The sequence below is a fragment of the Cryptotermes secundus genome, unplaced genomic scaffold (genome assembly GCF_002891405.2).
Source record: "Cryptotermes secundus unplaced genomic scaffold, Csec_1.0 scaffold355, whole genome shotgun sequence".
NCBI classification, from domain to species: Eukaryota; Metazoa; Arthropoda; class Insecta; order Blattodea; family Kalotermitidae; genus Cryptotermes; species Cryptotermes secundus.
The window spans coordinates 1,561,046-1,581,447 of NW_019737088.1; the positions used below are offsets into that span (position 1 = coordinate 1,561,046).

The following is a 20,402-nucleotide window of genomic DNA, read 5'->3' on the forward strand; positions in this document are numbered from 1 at the left end:
GGGATGGNGATAAGAGGATAAAGTTCTTGACACAGCAAAGACATATGACTGAATAATATCTGTGGTGGATTCAGTCATCAAATTACTCTTGAATTTAAGAGAACTGTTATATAAATCTTAGCCTGAACCAAAACTGTTACCATATTATTTCCTTACAAAAATGTAAGAGTACATCCTTTGCTGATGTGATAGTGCAAACTGTCCAGCTGCTAGACTTTGCTATAAGGCATATTGTCAGATAATATTTCTGATACCATAAATAATTATAATCATATCATCAAGTTAGTGGGAAGAGACTGAGTGCTTTTGAATCTTGGTGACACATCTGCCGAAGTTCATAGTCTGGATACTAAGAGCATCATTAAATAACCTGTGAAGAAAATTTTTAGGAAAGCATATGGTACTTTGTATAATACATAATTACATAATGAAGAAAGTGATTTTTCTCCAAAGAATCTACCAAAAGACAGCACTAAAGTAAGTTTCTGCCTAGTCACTTCAGATCTTCAGATCATAAGAGAATAGTTGCTAGTAATTTATTAGGTAAAATGGACAAGTATGAAGTGTTTTACAAGGCTGATCATGAAGTGTGATGAATATATAATTATGTCTTTGTGGATGTTTTATTGTACATTTTGTATTATATGAACTCAATATTGTATAAAATATACATTTTTTTTTGTCAGACTACAGGATTTACTTCTAAGCCTCAATACTAAAACAAGAACTCCATGCCTTAGCATTCACCATCTTCAGCAGTGACTTCAGTGAATTACCTGGTCCACACTCAAATGTTCTTGGGAAATATTCACCAACCTTACGCTCATACAGAACATGTAGTGTCTGTTCCCATTTAACTGCTCTATAAATCTGTTTTGGAAGCTGTATTCTAATATGATTTGCATTCCTATAGCTTTTCCCATCCACATTTGAAAACACTTGAATGATGGGATCATTAATCTCCGCTTTCCTAAGGGCCATCTTAAAGGGTTCAACAGCAGGTCGCATCAGGGATGTATGAAATGCTCCAGATACAGGAATCTTCTTTAGCCGCTTCAATTTATATTGCTCTGCATTGCTTTGGATAAATTTCAGTGCCTGAAATGACATAAATGCTGTCAGAATTATGAAGAAAAATAATTAGTTAATTTAAATTTCCTAAGTTTGTATCTGTATGAATATTTCTCTGTACATATACTCTGCTGCTGTGATCATGTTACACTAAAAGCACCGCGAATACTGAAAAAACTGTATCTTAAAGGACTCTGCTTATGCTAATGAATAATTTATACTGTTGAAAAGCTACCAATTAACCATAAGTTGAGAGATACAGATATACTGCCATTTATGGAACCCAAATGTCCCATGCCATGTTCACAAGAGTATGGCACTGGTCCCTGTCTTGAGCGAAATGAACCCAGTTCACACCTTCCTGCCCTTTTTGTTTAAAAACTATTTTAATATTTTCCTCCCATATATGCCTAAGGCTTCCAAATAATCTTTGCCTCAAGGCTCTTGGGAATTTCTCAATTAGCTGAGTAACTGTCAGCATCTCCAAAAAAACACCCTGCTACATGGAAGTGGTTAACAGTTCAGGGGTTGCATAAAATGTTTTCTTACTCATTTTAAACACTAAATACATCCAACTGGAAAGGCCAGTGTTTTCAAGAAATGTATAACAGACCACAGAGTTAGCAGAATGGAATCACATAGTATGCAAACAGAATCTTCAGTACTGTACCTCTAAATGTCCTGCAACAACTTTGCAATCAGGATACAGGTAGTTCGCCACACAACACTCTGGATTCTCAATTCCCCTCTGCAAGCACCACTCCCTGGCTTGGAGGCAGGCATAGTTTAGCTTTGCATCTGGGCCATAGAACACGGTCATCATACCACTTGGCACAATCTCCGACGCTAACTGCATTGCTTCAGCACGGACTTTGACCAATCTTATGGCTTCAAGGTAAGAGAAATTAAGAATAATTTAAGTGTAATATACATGCAGAACTAGCTAACAGATGGACAATACCATAGCAAGTTTGGATGTGTATTACTTGAGTACTCATGTGACGTCGGCTCCTGTCCGTGGTCTGTGTGCGCACTTCTCCCCTCTACTTTCTCTACTGTCCCCTTCTCTCCTTCCCCTTCCGAGCCGACTTAGCGGCCTAACGTCTGGAGCTCTAGGCTCTTGGTTTTCCAACCGTCGATGGGGTAGGTTGTTCTCGTTTCGGACCACCGGTCGAGGTCATCCTCGACCGTCTAAATTAATTTCTCTACATAGTATTCTATCTGAGAACAGCGAACTCTGCAATCATTTTCATACAGGTATTTACATTATGTTTGTATTCTTTCTTTATTAATATATTATATTTATTCTTTGTTAACATTTGATTTGGTTATTTCTGTTTGGGTATTTCCGCCTTGCTGATTTCTTTGTCCTCCCCTGCTCGCCCTGTCCTGTGATCACGTGAACCTATATGCAACCTGAAGGATCCTCTNCAGAAGTACTGGTATGTGTATGGTAACAAAAGCTGCCAAACATTACAAAAATCTATATACACTGCAAATAAAGGGAGAAATCTTGGAGATGAGTAACTTCAAGCATTGATTTGGTTGCATAGTAGCTTTTAATTTTTAATTTATAAAACTTTTTCAGTATTCTAAATATTTCTGTACTTTCTCAGTCAAGACATTAATACTGTCACATACATGAATGACTATAGGTGAGGTTTGGATTGGTAATTTGATTTACTGAACCCTTACATATCACAACTACAAGTAATTGTAGCATTGTTGCTAATTCACACACTCAGCAGTTCACTACAGCATGTACTATGTCTTCTCAGTCTGATGTCTCTTCATCAGTTGTTGCCTGGTTAAAAGCTTCCAATGGCAGACTTTCCCCCTACTCTGCATTCCTGAACTATCCCTGTGCCTCGGTTACCAGCTTCTAACAGCAACAGGTCACAAGGACTTGACTTAACCGCATCAGTCCTGCAACTAACTCATTAGCTCATGCCAGTCCACTACACTATCTGAACTCAGAGTCAGGGCCAGTTATTTTACAACTGGCAGTTTATTGCCAAGCCCCTTGAGGCTCATGATCAGTGACTTTTTTTTTTTTTTTTTTTGCAATTGAACTCTTGTGGTCATAGTCCTCACAAAACATCCTCTCTGACTAGAGAATGGGTTTCTCTTATGAACAGTCTTTACCTTTGTCAAGTGTACATATCACACACATAGAATAGGTCTACATGGTTATGGGGAATGCCTTTTCTTCCCAGGAAGCAGTCAGTCCAATAAGTGATAATTTGGAATGTAGAACTTCTCATGGGGTTTGAGATGTCTCTGAGAGCACAGCCACATCTAAATATAAGTCTTGCAGCTGATTACTGAGATATCACTACCTCCAAATGCCATTTGCATTAAATGTTATGACTCTGAACTCTTAACAGTCATTTAGTTTTACTGAGTTAGTACCATTTCTGTAACGACCATTATTTTGTCTTTTTCTGACACAGCCTCACTGAGCTCTGTGATGATGTGTTGCGCTACAGTGGCAATTTTTAACGTGTCACTGTCAGCTGAACTGGGAGCCTGTACCATCAGACCTGTTCTCTGAATTTCCTGCTGTGGCAGATGCTTCTGCACATGGGTCATCAAGCTTTTCCCACAGGTCTGTGGTGCCTGTGGTTGGCAGTGTTGCATGTCTTGATGCAGTACAGCTGTGTAGGACTGCTCTGGTGAAGTGAACTTAGAGAAGAACGTCCTCCCAGAGGATCCCGTGGGAGCTCCTTGTGCTCTTCTCCTTTGTAGTTCTCTTTTCATATGGCTGCAGCTTTGATATGATGCTGGACGAGGTTTTTCTCCTTCTAGGGTGCAACTGCAGCAGCTCAGCCAATTTGGTCAAGTGATATAACCTCAAAGCAGAGCACATAGAAAACATTACTTCCACTGTTGCATGTGGGCCACTGCCTAGCAATGGCTCCAGTACTGCTGCATATTTACAAAGCTGCTGCCAGGCATTTTCTAGTTGTTTTGTGGTCATTGTCTAGCAATGAGTCTATATACGACAATATATTAACTATTTGAAATTAATTCTCTTCTTTAATCCAACCATGTATTCAAGTACCACAACCCTCATGTTCTAACCCCATACACTTAGAACATAAGAAACCCACACATAATTTCCAATAAGATGTTTTTGCCCGTATCATCATCATCATCATCAGTAATCTGTCAGGCGACAGGTCCACAGTCTCTTCCAAAACAATTCCTCCACTTAATGCGATCTAGAGCTTTCGCCTTCAAATGACAGTATCCTCTTCTGTCCCCAAGGTCATCCAGCATCTTCTTACATCTTCTTCCTCGTCTTCTTGTCACTTCTATCCACCCCTCTATCTTTCCTTCAATAACTTCTTTTAGAAGGCAGTTTCTGCATAAAACATGACCAATCCAATTAGCCTTCTGTTTTCTTATTTCGTGTAGGATATTCCTCAGCTCACTGACTCTAATTAACACTTCTTCGTTTCTCACATAATCGGTCCAACTGATCTTCTCCAACACCACATTTCAAAACTTTCCAGATGTTTCTGATCTACTGCCCTAAGTGTCCATGTTTCAGCCCCATATATATTACAATTTTATAGAAAACAAACTAACTGAATATTGTATATAAACTTTCTTGAATGAACGGCAGGTGAAGCATCGTTGTTTGCTAAAAACAAGTACAAATAAATATTTATAACAAGAAACAAATCTGAGAAGTTTAAAATGAACTTAGAACTAAAGCCAATAATAATAAACCAAACAGCTGCACAGTAATTTTAAAGGTTAACAGAATCAATTTTACTAGGTTATTACATCTAAGTAGCACATAAAATGCTTGGGACAAGGCAACTGTTCTTCAACAAAGGAAAACTTGCTACAAGGCATATTTATTTCATGAAATTTTCCTTTTTTTACTGGCAACATTTCTATGCCAAAAATACACATTTGTAAGCATACACATGGAAGACATCACATGACAAACCTTCTTCAAATGATAATGCTCCAGCAAAAACTAATGCAGTGATTTCACCAATGCTAAACCCTGCGGTAGCCACACAGGATTCTATTGCCATTGGCCGTTCTTCTTTAAGCTTTTCAATAGCAGCAAGTGAGCACACCATCACAGCTGGTTGGCAGTAAACTGTCTTGTCAAGTTCTTCTTTTGGACCATTGAAACACAGTTCTCTCAAGTTATAGCCGAGTAAATCACTGGCTGCATCAAATAAATCACGAGCTATTGGAAATTTCATCAGATCTTTCCCCATACCAACAAACTGTGTGCCTTGCCCAGGAAACAGGATAACAGAAGTTTCCCGAGGGTCCACATTGGGTTTTCTAAAATGCCTGGATTGATCTCTTTTCAACAAAACTCCTTCAGGATACGGCGAAGTTGACCAAACATTTTCTGGATTGTCTGGAAGAGGATCGCTGCAGACTGAAGCTTCGTCAAGAAGTTGCTTTATGTCAGTTTCTCTGTTGGATGTCTCACTTTCACTTATACCCTGAGTTTCGGATTCGTTGACACATTTCTCGTTTTTGGTTGTTAACTTCCTATTCAGTATAACTGGAAAATTATAATTATACTTCGAAGTGTATGGTATAACATTCCTTTGTTTCAATTTAAACAAATGTTTTAATACACTTCTCTTGGCAAGCATTGTTAACAGCATGCCTACCACACTTAAATTCTAACCTAACTCGGACGCCAAACTTCCTGCAATTACCAGCGTTCTCACCAACAGTACTTAATAATTATATTAAAAACAATTACTGTCCTTTTGTAGAACGCATACTTTTTATTTTTGTAATGCATGTAAACTAACTAGACAAGGGCGAAACCATAAATTCATACTTCACATTCTTAATCACCACACACTGTCTCCATTTAAACAAGCAGCTTAAATCCAGCCCTTCGAGCAACTTCTCGTTGCCATGACGACCTACGGCCGTGAACCAGCTTCGTAATGGAGTCGGTTTGTATTGTACTTACAAGTTATTGAATGAAATATAATTTACACTAAGTGTTATGCTTTTTATTTCACGCTGTCTTTTATATTGAAAGTATAGTTATTTTTTATTATTTATTTATTGTAATTGCAGATTATGGAAAGTGCGTCTTGTAATCCAAGTACGAATACTGAATTTTCCGAAGGAGATGTTCCAAGAAATTCCACTTCACAGAATGAAAAAGATAATGACGATTCGGATAACACGGGCGAATTTTATTTAGAATCAGATCACGTAGCTCTGAAAGGAAATGGAGATTACCTGAATATGCTTAAGACCATAGCCGTTTTAGAAGCACAAAGCATAAAAGCCATTCAGGTAAGGAATTGTAACCATACAATTAAGAGGTATTTACAATTGTCTGATTCAGTAGTTGGTCCCCAAAATAATTTAATTTTATACAAAATATCATATATTGATTGAGAATTTGTAACTGATAATAAGGCTAATAATTGCATGGATTTTTGAAATCTTAATTTTAAAATGTGGATTGGCTTTGTACTGCAGTGACTACAAATACCTACAGTTAAGTTTGTGTTCTATTTTCAGGTATTGGACCTAATTAACCTAATATAAACCAGTCCAACATAAACCTTCTGACCAGTTATTGAAGCAGGGTATTATATGTGTATATTGGTAGGAGCCAGGATATCACATTTGGTATAGCAACTGGGTACAGGCTGGACAGCTGAGGGATTAGAGTTCAAATCCTGGCAGGGGTAGGATTTTCTTTCTCTCCACATCATTCAGATTGGCTCTGGGGCCCACCCAGCCTCCTATCCAATGGGTACCTGGGGTAAAGTGGCTGGAGTGCAAAACTCCCTACTCACCTTCAACTGGAGCTGAGGGCAACAATACATAGATCTGTACGTTCACTCCCCCATGTGTCCATGGCCTAATGCTTAGCTAGTTAAGCACAGGGACAACTTTCATCTTTCAAGCATCACTAGCATAAAATGTTTTAACCTACTTAATTTGACAAGTCACTATACTGTAAAGATATACTGACAATTTTTATTCATAAATGTTCAAACTCCCCAACTCCCAGCTACAGTGCTTTTTAAAATAATCCTACAGTCCTTTGTCATTGAGTGATATGAGCTGTGGTTAATATGTACCTGCTATTGAGTCAAGTTTAATTTTTACAGGACTATGATAAGCTCTTGACCATACAGAAAGCTGCATTAGAAGATCCAATGAAATTTGTTGAAAAACTTCAAAGGGGAGAAGATTTGGGAATCCCAGAACCACAAGTCATTGTTGAAGTAAGCTTGAATATTGTCATAATTTGGGTGTGTGACTATAGACAGGGTATGGATTGGATATTGGGTTATTGACCACTTATACACACCACTCACAACTACACATAATTACAGCGCTATCACTGACCCACACTTTACAGCTCACCATTACACACACACTAGGTTCTCAGTCTTCACTAATTGTATCCTGGGAAATTATCACATGTAAAGTCTTCTTTTCACAGGCTGACTTTCAGATCTCAACTGAACTGGTTGCACATCTCTTCTCAGTCATCTTCGACTCCATCTCAGGAGACTCCTTCAGTTATTATTTCAGAAGAGTCAGAATCAGAATTACTTTACAACTGGCGGTTTACTGCCAATCAGTTCATCTTGGCGTCAGGCCCCTTGAGACCCACGACCAGAGATTCTTTTTCAACTGAACTCTTGTGGTAATAGTCCTTATGTAACATCCTCTCTGACAAGAAGATGGGTTTGTCTCTTATGAATATGCTTGGCATTTGTCAAGTGTATATTTTGCACATATAACATATTATTGAAAATTCTTCCTTTTGCACTACACATAAGCCCTCTGTCAGTATGGGTTTTACAGAGCAGATAATGCCTAACTTACATATCTTATGCTATAACGGTAGCTTAGTCATCTGAACAGTGATTATTTCAGCTGGCCTTGGACCCTTCTTATATAGCCTCGGGGCGGACTCAACAAAAAACACAGTTTTGTAACAGTTCCTCTTGTTATAGATGTGTGTTTACCTCGCCATTGCGTAGAAATGGCAGTTCTTCTATTGTTGCATGTGTGTTCATTTCCACAGGAATCTATTTACTGAGCCATTGCCTAGCAATGAACTATTCCAGCTTACAGGCATCATGTCACAATATTGTTAGGATTTTTGATTACAAGAATGTATTAAATAAGATTCTGCATTATACTCTTACAGTCTTGCACTTTTCATCCTATTTGTGAATGCAGCTAATATGTAATGGCTTGAATTGTTTGATGTGGTTATGACCAACCGTTTGAATTTAGACAGATATGAATCACAATCCAAAATAATATTGTCACGTATTGGGCGTATAACGCGACAAGTAACTTCACGCCGTATTTTATGTAGCGAATTTTATTTCACATTCGCACTTACAATCACCCAAATTACAGATTTTCGATTACTGCTATTTGCAGTATCACAAATAGTACACTCCAACTGCCAGAATACAACTGACTGGTTGCTGGCTAACTCGGAACTAACTTGGAGGTAGCTCGAGGACTCACTCGGAGGTAGCTCCAGGACTGACTGTGAATAGCCTTCGCTGCTCCTCATGTAGCCTCGATTGGACAATACAGAAAACGGGCACGTAATAAGCACCCTTATTGCCTGGCACTGTGTTGCTATCAACGCTAGCGGTAGTAACCGCTGTTACTACCGTCGTCTCTCGCAATCCTGTTGCGTCACCGTTACGTTACTGTGCGGAGGAGGGGGAGGGGAGCGCTGACTCACCCGCCGCGTCACTGCTGGTGGGGGGGGGCGGTTCTCCTTTGTGCAACATGTCACAATATTAATCGTATTGACCATTCACTGCTGTCTTCATTAGCTGTATCTGGTCATCATTCATGAATATAGTCAGAACATATAGTTCTGGTATTTTATTTGGTATTTTATCATAAACAAGACTGAAATGTAATTTTATGGTTATTATTGAATGGAAGCACTTTTGTGCTGAAACGTGTAGTGCAAGAGAGAAGAGTGAGGTGAATAAATGTATGCACTGTAAGACGGTTAGAATAAATCATGGAAGAATATGTTCGTTGCTAATCATAACATAACACAACTTCAGTACAGACCCTAACAATTATTTCCTGTGACTGGCCACAGCCTGCAGTTTGAGGAAATGCTCATGTAGAGTATGGGGAACTTTACTGCCATTCCCTCTAGGCAAAGGAACAGCCTGATCAGATAATTCATATTATGAAGCTCCTCATTATGTAGTTTTCTTCATTCCTTCGGTATTTCATCTCTCCTAGGTCAAAATATTGTTGTAGATTGTTAAATAAACGAATTAACCATCTCTACGGCGTATTCAGTAACGAAACATGTTACATTGGTGTCAGAAGTGGGATTCAGTACGATGAGACAGTACATCCGCTATTCAAAGACTTCATGCGTATCCTCAGCCTGTGTTCTGCCCCCTTAGTGAGAGACAGAGTTTCATACTCATTTAAAACAAAAGGCAAAATTACACAGTTTCTTTCTTTTCTTTCTGTTTTCCCCCCATGTTTTAGATAGGGCATGGGGAGACTCAGCCCTGGGGCCCACCCAACCTCCAATACAATGGGTACAGTGGACTTTTTCCCCAGGGGGAAATGCATGAAACTCATCTCTGACTATTGCCAAGATCAAGAACGATGTAACTCCCCATATGTCATCATGGTGTGGTACTTAATTAAGCACAGGAATAACTTTACCTTAATGGGGAGACTCTCAACTGAATGGTAGCAAACTTTCCATGACTTTAATCTGCTCATAATTTCATTAAGAGTATCACAGTTTGCTATTTTTCACTGTTAAATACTTCAGTTTTTCCACATTTTTACCTTTTCATTCTCAGTTGAAATGATTGTCTCCTGGTTTAATAGTGTGTCATGTTTTTGTGTTTCAGCTCCCAGACATAAATTGGTCAGCATACAATGTGACAGTGCCTGTAGAATCACTGAAACCTCGTGCCAGAAAACTTTCAGGTAGACCTTCAGATGGCTCTTTGGACTCTGCAATGAACTCAGAACATGAATCAAGTGACTTTAAGTCCAGAATTTTAGTTCGGGGCCGACCGTTTGATGATAGTAAGCCTGAGACATTCAATCAGGTTTGTACATTAAAATAGACTTTAGAATATGCCAACACCTCACTTCACCTCACCACATCTCATTCAGTGACTGGCTATGAGCTGCATGACAGGAGTTCATTTGCCAACAAGGGCTAGGATTTTTCTGTTTACCAGCATGTTCAGACGGCAGCCAGGATAGCATAGTTATTATACAGAAAGGCTACAGGCTGGACAGCTGAGGGATCAGAGTTTGAGTCCCAGAAGGGGCAAGATTATTTCTCCTCTCCACGTGGTTTAGACCAGTTCTGGGGCCGATCCAGCCTCCTATCCAATGGGTCAGCTTCAGCAAAAGTTTGGAATTTCATAAACACTTGAATAACTATCACCTGCTCAAGGAACACTTAGTATTATGGAGTTAGTTGTTGCAGTTTGCAGATTATATGATGCTATGGTGCCAATCACAGACTTATAGCTATTATATTGAAAGAGCCTAAGTAAATACCTTCATCAAATGAATTACTAAATTAAGAGAATCTTAGATAACTGAAAGTAAGGAGTGGTTTTGTAAACCGTTTTATAGTACGTAAGATTTGAGGTTTTCACGGTGGTGACTATGAAGAATGTCATCTTCTGGGATGTGGCAGCATGTAGATCTTGTGTGAACAGACATTTTGGAGGAACATATCACCTCCATCTTCAGGGTACAAATGTTGGTTCACACAAGCTCTACATGCTGCCACATCCCAGACGACAGAATTCTTCACTTTATAGCAAATTTAGCAATTATTTCTAATAGAAATGTTTAATTAAATTATGATAATGCTAGTTGGTTGAGGCACTATGCTACAAGCCAGAAGGTCGTGGGTTCAAGTCCCAATGAGATCATTGCAATTTTTTCAATTGACGTAATCCTTCTAGCTGCACTATGGCCCTGGGGGTTGACTCAGCCTCTAACAAAAATGAGTACCAGGAATATTCTTGGAATGTTCCTGGGGGTAAAGGGCAGCTGGTGCATAGGGCTGACAACCTTGCTGCCATCTATGAGCCAATTGTCTAGAAAATGTGGGAACCTCAACATCTCACAACCCTATGGGTCTCCAAAGCCTGTTACAGGGATACCTTTACTTTACTTACTCACTATGATAAAGCTGGTGTTATTGTTAAGATTAAGTGACTTTTGCCACAAAACTATATTGAAATAATCATAAAAAATTATTAAATATAATTATTGAAAATAAATAAATGGAAGTAAATGTATTTTCTTTATTTATACTGCTAAATATGATGTCTAGAAAACCGAGATTTACAGCCATGGGAATCCATTGCACTGACCATGTGACACCCTCTATCCACAAAAGTTGGCACTATCTTTGCTGACAAGTGGTAGATGCTCAGTCAGTATTGTTTGCTTGTGGAGTAAAAACCACGAAAGAGAGTTTTATACTGGTAAATTATTTTTAAGTTCTTCTTTTGAATATACTCTATTTCCTTCTGAAGCTCTGGACTGCAGAGGAACAGCGGCGGTTAGAGGAGCTTCTGATTCAGTATCCACCGGAAGAGGTAGAGGCCAGACGATGGCAGAAGATTGCTGCAGCCCTTGGTAAATTTTAAATTTTATGTTGAAATTCTCTTGCTTCTTAATGTCACAACTTTCATATTAATTCCATAGGGATGGATGTCCAGTAAAGTGTGGTGGGATTGCTTAGTCAAGAAAGTGACTGGCTGATGACAAGTTAGATTCTCAGAGATAAAGTTGCAGCTTTAATGTAACCTCAACCCTGTGGGGAGAACAGTTAGTATGCACTGGATATGAGGTCAGATGGATGCCAGAGCTGATCTGGATGTTATTGAAGTGAAAAAAATGCTATTCATGCTGGTAGTCTGACTCATCATCCAGCCATTCACTTTATTGACAAAGCTGTTTACAAGAAGGGCAATAAAACTGTCCATAGTGAGTATCACACAGTATCACTGCTATCACCTTCATGCAGAATTTTATTCAATAACTGTCTCTCAAGGTTATGTCCATATATAGATGAAATTATTTGGGATTATCAGTGTGGGTTTCAACATAACAGATCAACTACTGATCAGATTTTTTACATTCATCAGATACTGGAGAAAAAATGGGAGTACGATGAGACAGTACATCCGCTATTCAAAGACTTCATGAAAGCCTGTGGTTCAGTTAGGAGGGAAGTATTGTACAATATTCTCATAGAGTTTCAAGCACCCATGAAACTAGTTAGGCTGATTAAAATGTGTTTTAACGAAATGTATAGTAAAGTCCATATAGGTAAACAGTTATCTGATAAATTTCCTATCCAGAATGGTCTAAAAGAAGGAGATGCTTTATCACCACTCCTTTTCAACTTTGCTTTAGAATATGCCATTAGGAAGGTCCAGGAAAACCATGTGGGACAGAAATTAAATGGGACATATGACCTTTGGTCTGTGCTGATGATGTGAATCTACTGGTTGATAATATAGGAAACACACAAAATTTGATTGACACTATTAAGGAGGTTGGTCTAGAAGTAAACAGAGGGAAAACTAAGTATATGTTGCTGTCTCATCACCATACTGCAAGGCAAAATCTTGACATAAAGATAGCTGACAGGTTGTTCGAAAATGTGGCACAGTTCATATGTTTCAGAACGACAGTAACAAATCAAAATTTGATTCACAAGGAAATTAAGGGAAGACTGAATTCAGGTAATGGCTGCTGCCATTCAGTCCAGAACCTTTTGTCTTCTGACTGCTGTTTAAGAACAAAAATTAGATATACAAAACTCTGATTTTGCCTGTGGTTCTGTATGGGTGTGAAACATGGTCTCCATCATTAAGGGAGGAACTTAGACTTAGGGTGTTTGAAAACAGGGTTCTGAGGAGAATATTTGGACTGAAGAGAGATGAAGTGACCGGTGGTTGGAGAAAACTGCATAAGGAGGAGCATTTGAAGTGCAGGATTGATAAAGGATTAATCAAAAAGGGGAAACGCAATAGATCCTTGAAGGTTGCAGTGCAGGGCTGGATTATCATGGCCCACACCCTTATTCATTCATTCATTCATAATCAGGAGCTTCATAACTTGTACTCTTTGCCAAGTATAATTAGAATGATCAAGTCATGGTAGATGAGATGGATAGGGCATGTAGTGCGAATGGAGGAGAACAGGAATGCATGTAGGATATTGGTGGGAAAGCCAGAAGGAAAGGGACCTCTAGGAAGACTAAGACATAAGTGGATGGATAATATTAAAATGGATCTTAGAGAGATAGGTGGGGTAGTATTAACTGAATTGATCTGGCTCAGGATAGGGACCAGTGGAAGGCTCTTGTGAATGTGGTAATGAATCTTCAGATTCCACAGAATGTTGAAAAGTTCTTGAGTGTCTGCACAGCTGGCTGCTTCTCAAGAAGGGTTGAGCTCCATGAAGTTAGTTAATTATCCCACCTCAACTTAGGGGACCTGCAGTAAAGTTGCAGGTTTAACCCTACTCCCGTTCTGGCTTTTATGTGACAACTTCTCTGCCATGTCTGAAAAATGCTGTAAAAATTATCTGAAATTGCTTTCAATACTACCATTTCATGTTTCTGAATATCTCCAGTAAGTTCAAAATGTGAACCTTTAAAAGAACTTTTTTTAATTTATGGATATGAAAGGGTCATATGGGGCAAGATTTGGTAATTATGATGGATGTTTGGTAATTGATATATTGTGTTTGGCTAAAATTTTTCCCACAGAAAGAGCTGTGTGTGAAGATGAATTGCCATGATGTAAAATCCACTTGACTGAACAAAGATATGCTGTTCTTTCACAAAATAACTGTTATAAATCCTTGTACAGTAGAACTTGGTTATAACGTCATCAAAGGGACCTAAAAATAATGTTATAAACGAATGTCGTTGTAACCGAAATGGGCACTTCCACAGTAGCCTTATGTTAGTCATGTAAAAATCTACGAAAAACCGAGTTAAAATGTTGCATTTTTAGTGAAAAACGTAGTTAAGTACAGACTAACATAACATTAACATGGAATTGCCCAAATGTATNCGTTAAGGTAGAATGCTTGATAGATTATCAGATAAACAAATAACATTACCAGTTCAAGGCATAAGAAGTCTTTCCGGCATTACTTCTCTTCCTTGGGTTACAGACATCTCTTCTTCCTCTTGATGTATAATAGAAAGATTCTTCTGGTGTTCTTATATCAATGCTTGCTTTTAACAATCTTTTAACAATCAATCTTGCTTTTAACAATGATGTATTTAGTGAGTTGACTTGTTCAAGTGTTGCAGCTGTAACAGTATGAATGCAAATAAATATGAATATGAATCCATTCTTTGCATGGTTTCTAACCACCTGGCTCTGTGTTCCTTCATTTTATCTTTTATTAAATGTGTTTCTAATTCATTTCTAATTTTATATGTTTTTATTGTATTCATTGTTATGCAGACATTGACCTTAACAATGTTGTTACTGCAGACTGATCTGTCTTTATTTCTTCCTTTCTACCCACATTTACTCCCATATAATAACACTGGAACTATGACTGTCTTGTAAAATTTTAGTTGTGTTTCTCTTTTGGTTTTTCCTTTTCTATTTATTCATATTTTGTTGCATATGTTATGGAATCCATGAACTTTCTTGTTTACATCATCATCTTGGTCAGTATTTCTGTCACAGCCCAAACTAAAATATTTATTCCATTCTAAACATCGTCACCAAATATTATTTTACATCTCTGTTGGGATTTTCATTTGAATGAGATTACCTTGGTCTTCTTTGAGAGTAGTGTAGATAATACACAATTTGCAGACTTAATTTGACTGGTATTGATCTTCTGTCTTTTGCATTATTATCTAAGTCATTGTTTATCGTCAGATCTTGAATATTATTACACTTTTTAATCCACGTCACAATATGTTGAGATAAATTTTAAATTCTTCCAGGGAATCGTACAACTAAGCAAGTCTGCAGCCGGGTACAGAAGTACTTTATCAAGCTTCATAAAGCAGGATTGCCTGTGCCAGGAAGAGCTCCCAAAATGCAATCTCTAGACGTGTTTCGAAAGGTAAAACTCGCTTAATCACTAGTAAAAGTCTCATGGAAATTTTCTAATATGATTCTTGTTGTGCATATGGTCTTTATATATAGACCACTGAAGAGTTTTATTCAGACTGGTTCTGATATTAATATGTAAGCCATAAGGTTATGAGAAAGTTAAAAAGAGGTTGTTATGTTTCTCTGTGTGAGGCATTCATAGTAAATCTTAAGAAATGTCAGGTTTTGTCCAGATAACTTGAAACAGTTTACATACCAAGAAAAATGTATTGAATGTATACTAAAAGTAGTATAGCTGAGTATAGTAGTGGAATGAGGGCAGGATGGCCAGCAGGGGCAAGAGATTTTTCTTTTCTCTGCAGAGTCCAGACTGGCTCTGTGGCTCACCCAGCCTCCTATCCAGTGTGTACAGGGAGCTGTTTTCCTGGGAGTAAAACAGCTAGGGCATGAAGCTGACCACTCCCATCTAGTGCTGAGGACAAGAATTAATATTTTGAACACTGATAAGACTACCCACTAAGGCTGTACCTTATCCACAACTTTTATGTGGTGCAGCATTTTAATGCTTTTTTTATACACAGGGATACCATCCTCATCGGCACCAGAGGAACAATCACTATTTGTTCAAGCAAACAACATTTTTCCCGTCACAAGATGTTCCAGTGTATATGTCTGAATTTGATGATGAAACAGATGGAGCCTGCCCCAATACATCCACAGCAGAATATGACACAAAAATGGAAGATTACAAGGAAGACAGGTTCTCAGTAAGCATAACCAGTTTGACTAACTTTTTTATAAGGAATCATATTCCTGTGTCTCTTTCCCACAAATAACTTTACAGTCAGTAAATCAATTAGCACAAAACTGGATATGAATATCATTCCAATAGGGGCCACTCCACTATTGTACCATTAATTTCCTACCATCAGTGATATCAACATGATGACCATGTCTACTTCTAAAGCAGGAGTGACACTAGTACCACATAATGCACAGTTGCTCGAACTGTAGGTTGTAGCATGCTCTAAGGAGGGTTGTGTAGTTCTAAAAAATTATTTAAATTATAATTGAATCCATGCAGGCTGTTGGCAGATTTAAAGTGCAACCTTGTTATTACAAGAGTTTATGAAATTTGTAAAAATTATCATTTTAATGGATAGTTGTAATATCCAAAAATCATTGAAATACGTAACTTGAAGTCCATCCACTACCTTCCAATTATGTATAATACAGTATGGCACTAAGGTTTGCATAATAGTATGGATACAGCCTCTGTAGTCTAGGGGTAACGTTCCCACCTCATGACTCAGGGTACGCGGGTTCAAACCCGGCGGAGGTCATCGAATTTTTAAGGGCAGAAAAATTCAGGGAACAAGTCCTCCGGGAGGGACTTTAAGCCGTGGGTCCCATGTCATAGATTTACTGCACATAAAAGAACCTCATGTCTCTAGGAGACCTCTGAGCAAAATTAGGCAAAATGTTTCCCCACCCAAGTAGTTTCCAATGCCTCCGGTAGGTGGGGAAGTTATCAGGTACCTCTGCCAGAAAGGGGGGCGACCTCGCTGGCTGAAAGGGGCAGATAGCGAGCACCAGTACCTGTAGAGTATGGCGACAGTAGAAATTAAAGGGGGACGTACAATAGACAACTAGTCGCGGTGCATGGGGAAACCCACCCCCTCTAATAATGAATGAATGAATGGATACAGCAATATGGTGTGAAGCAACCATTACTCTCCTAAGTGTAAAACACATATTATGGAAGTCATGCATAAACTCTGCATGAACTCAATAACTGTTTATTTTACTGATTTAATCAGATGACATGTTTGCATAACCATGCCGATGGTGAATATGGACTTCTTTACAGCAAATGCAGATAGAATCTGTATCATCTGTAGTTACTGTGCCTATGATATTGCACTGACAGCTCAGATGACTTGTCATCACATTTGTCACACAGTCGCAAACCAAGACTGTATAACAGATTGTACCAGTATGTACTCATGAAGGAAAGGAACTGTGTTAGTTTGCTTGGATTTAGTACATATTTCCTTTTTTTCAGTACCATAAACAGTGTCAAAGAATTTAGTCCACACTGCCTTTCTACTTTGCTTTTCGGTGAGCAGCCAACTTCACACAGATATATTATTTCAAAGTATATCTTTTTATTTCTTGTATATCCATACCAGGATGATGATTCAACTGAATATCGACAGTTTTGTCTTCTGCAGAGGGTGAAGAGAGACAAGGAAATGGAAAGAGGGAGGATTCCTTTTGAACATTTAGGCTACAAGGTAAGAAAATAAAGTTTATGACTGACTGTAATATTAACTTCTCTTTAGACTTAATTTTAAGAATATTATATTTAAGCATCCTGTTACACTCTACACAATGTATGACACAAACTCCGTCCTAAGTGCAACAATTTGTTGTAGTTCTTTTGTCTTCTTTTCTTCTACACTACATGTTTCGGCCATAAATGGCCATCATCAGGTGTATTTCTCTTACATAGCTGTTACACTGCACATAGTTTAAAATTTAAAACACCAGCTTTCTTAATTGTTCATTTCTCCGTTGTTAATAGGTCCCGATATATCAGAATCCCCTTGCTGATATTTGTCAGATATGTATAAAATCTTTGTTAATTTACATACGTCAATTGGATTTTTGAATTTTGGTATTTTTAAAATCTTCCATTTAAATTTAAAAATTTCCAAAATTTAAAATTCAAAATTCACAGGGATGCCTGCTCAAGGTCTGCAGTGCTGCACTGTATTAAAGATAAGCAGTGGCGTGCACACAGGGAGCCTGCACAGAATAATACCTGAACGGTGCCGAAAGCAAGAAGTAGCCGCTGCAGCACTGTAGACCTTGAGCAGGCATCCCTGTGAATTTTGAAATTTAAATTTAAATGGAAGATTTTAAAAATACCAAAATTCAAAAATCCAATTGACGTATGTAAATTAACAAAGATTTTATACATATCTGACAGATATCGGCAAGGGGATTCTGATATATTGGGACCTATTAACAAGGGAGAAATGAACAATTAAGAAAGCTGGTGTTTTAAATTTTAAACTACATGCAGTGTAACAGCTACGTGAGAGAAATACACCTGATGATGGTCATTTATGACCGAAACATGTAGTGTAGGAGAAAAGAAGACAAAAGAACTACAATAAATTGTTGCACTTAGGACGGAGTTTGTGTCTCACATTATTTTAAGGAATTGAATAGCTGAGTCACTAAGGTACTATCTACAGGCTGGACAACTGTGGTTCGGTGTCCAGTAGCAGCACCACATTGAAACAGGTTGTGTGTCTAGTATAGTCTCTCATCGCATGGGTTCTGAGGCCTCTTACCCTAAGGTCAAAGTGACTAGAGCTTGAAATTGACAGCATACCCTCAGTTTGTGCTTAGGTTTTCAATTTATGTATTCTCCATACCTTCAGGGTGTGCTGTTTAGTTGAACCTTTACCTGTATCTATATCTTTACATTTTATTGTAGAAAGGATTATTGTCTCCCTTAAACAGGGTGGAAGTCTTCGGAATTCTTTGTGTCGCTTAGTCAACATAATGCCGAGGTCTATAGTGCATGGATCTTTTAACTCTAATTTTCCTATATGCTTGCCGTTACTTGTGCTGTACCTTACGATTTGTTGTAATTGGACCTAGTATTGTGTTCATATGTGTTTATGTGTGTTCAGAAATCCACGTACAATGCTGCAAAGTGTCACAATCTAGGGCTACAGTCCATATTCTTCCTGGTGAGTGGTTATTTACATTTGTAACATCTGGGCTTTGCAGTGTGACCTGTGTCAACAGGAGCCTCTCCTTGGGACCCGGTGGCACTGTGTGGACTGTCCACCCAATGTGTCTGTTGACTACTGCACAGATTGTGTTGTGACACAGATGGAATCTAGTAACCCTCACCCTCTAACACACCACCTGGTGGACTTGCGGAGAAGTGAGGAACAAAGAAGAGGTGTGTGGGACCAGGATTACACACCTCAATCTTTCTCAGTGACAGGAAAACCAAATAATTACAACTATTTGGACCCAAACTTTATGCCTGAATAATGCAGGGTATCTGTAAATTAGCCAATAATTTCAAATGCACATGATGTTTCTAGTCATGTAGAAACCTGGAACTAACATCCGAACAGTTGTGTGTATCTTTCCATGCTATGAAGATGATTTCTGTGAAGTACACCAGCCAATTCTCTGGATAACTTTGGTGTTCAATAGTGACAGTGTCTTTTCCTTGTTACTTTTAATCATGTATTTGTGTCCATCCTTCAGTGGAAGTCATATCAAAGTTACACTGACTGTTATATGTAGCATGGCCCCATGCTACAGAAGGGATATGTTCAACCTTGTTTACATACCTGCTACACGACACTGAGTATTGCCCATCCCACATGTACATAACTGAACACCTGAGGATGGCTGTTTGGGGCTGAAACATGTTATGTTAATAGCGAAAGCAAATGTGAATGAAGAAATAAATAGTTGCATTACTGAGGGAACGTTGAATGTAAACAAGTCTGAACATGGTAATGCAACAGGATGCTTAAATAAAAGACAGGGATATGTTTTTTTTTTTTTAAATGTGTACCATAATATTCCATAATGTGACCATTATTTGTCATTGCCTCCCACGTTATAAGTGGTGATGCATTTCTACAGAATGATTTTGGACCACAGATATAATAAAAACCAATTTCTACGCATTAGAAATAACATTAGGAGCACAAGTTATGTGTGAAATATAATACCGTTCCATTCTTGTTAAGAGTAATATCTGCACATGAATTAGATAGCCTCTTCCAGGACATCATAAGGAAATTTCACTATTGCACAATCTAAAATGAGATGAAATAGTAACCACACTACCACCTATTCCCCCTTTGTCATTGATGCATGTATATAGCCCATCCAGTGGCCAGCTACATCCTGCTACATTGAGTATCGTGTTTAGAGGGGGTGGGTTTCCCCATGCACTTAGACCAGTTATTGGTCCATTGTGCGTTCCCCTTTTAATTTCTACTGTCTCCATACCCTACCGGTACTGGTGCTTGCTATTAGCCCCTTTCTGCCAGCGAGGTTCCAACTTTCTACTGGCAGTGGTATCTAATAATTAGTCCCTTTCTGTCAGAGAGGTCCCCCCTCCTCTGGCATTGGTAC

At 38.4% G+C, this 20,402-nt stretch overlaps 2 protein-coding genes across 2 annotated transcripts; one reads left to right on the forward strand and one right to left on the reverse strand.

Moving 5' to 3' along the window:
- Positions 1-522: 522 nt before the first annotated feature.
- LOC111870066 (probable malonyl-CoA-acyl carrier protein transacylase, mitochondrial) lies at positions 523-5,938 on the reverse strand. The gene is made up of 3 exons (XM_023862043.1): positions 5,036-5,938; positions 1,742-1,959; positions 523-1,098 (listed from the first exon to the last, which is right to left on the reverse strand). The coding sequence occupies exons 1-3, from the start codon at positions 5,721-5,723 to the stop codon at positions 703-705; spliced, it is 1,302 nt and encodes a 433-aa protein (XP_023717811.1). The 5' UTR covers positions 5,724-5,938; the 3' UTR covers positions 523-702.
- Positions 5,939-5,941: 3 nt separating this feature from the next.
- LOC111870065 (ZZ-type zinc finger-containing protein 3) lies at positions 5,942-20,104 on the forward strand. Its single transcript, XM_023862041.2, has 9 exons — positions 5,942-6,026; positions 6,154-6,378; positions 7,209-7,325; positions 9,981-10,184; positions 11,643-11,745; positions 15,101-15,222; positions 15,794-15,979; positions 17,405-17,509; positions 19,023-20,104. Exons 1-9 carry the CDS (start codon positions 6,018-6,020, stop codon positions 19,293-19,295), a joined length of 1,344 nt encoding a protein of 447 aa, XP_023717809.1. The 5' UTR covers positions 5,942-6,017; the 3' UTR covers positions 19,296-20,104.
- The last annotated feature ends 298 nt before the right edge of the window (positions 20,105-20,402 follow it).

Bases quoted from the DNA above. Each gene is read 5' to 3' on its own strand.
- LOC111870066 (XM_023862043.1), bottom strand. From the start codon at position 5,723: ATGCTGTTAACAATGCTTGCCAAGAGAAGTGTATTAAAACATTTGTTT. The intron at 1,960-5,035 runs GTTTGTCATGTG...CTTACCTTGAAG, and splicing joins AGCATTATCATTTGAAGAAG to CCATAAGATTGGTCAAAGTC. The intron at 1,099-1,741 runs GTACAGTACTGA...ATGTCATTTCAG, and splicing joins TTGTTGCAGGACATTTAGAG to GCACTGAAATTTATCCAAAG.
- LOC111870065 (XM_023862041.2), top strand. The intron at 11,746-15,100 runs GTAAATTTTAAA...AAATTCTTCCAG, and splicing joins GAAGATTGCTGCAGCCCTTG to GGAATCGTACAACTAAGCAA. The intron at 15,980-17,404 runs GTAAGCATAACC...TATCCATACCAG, and splicing joins ACAAGGAAGACAGGTTCTCA to GATGATGATTCAACTGAATA.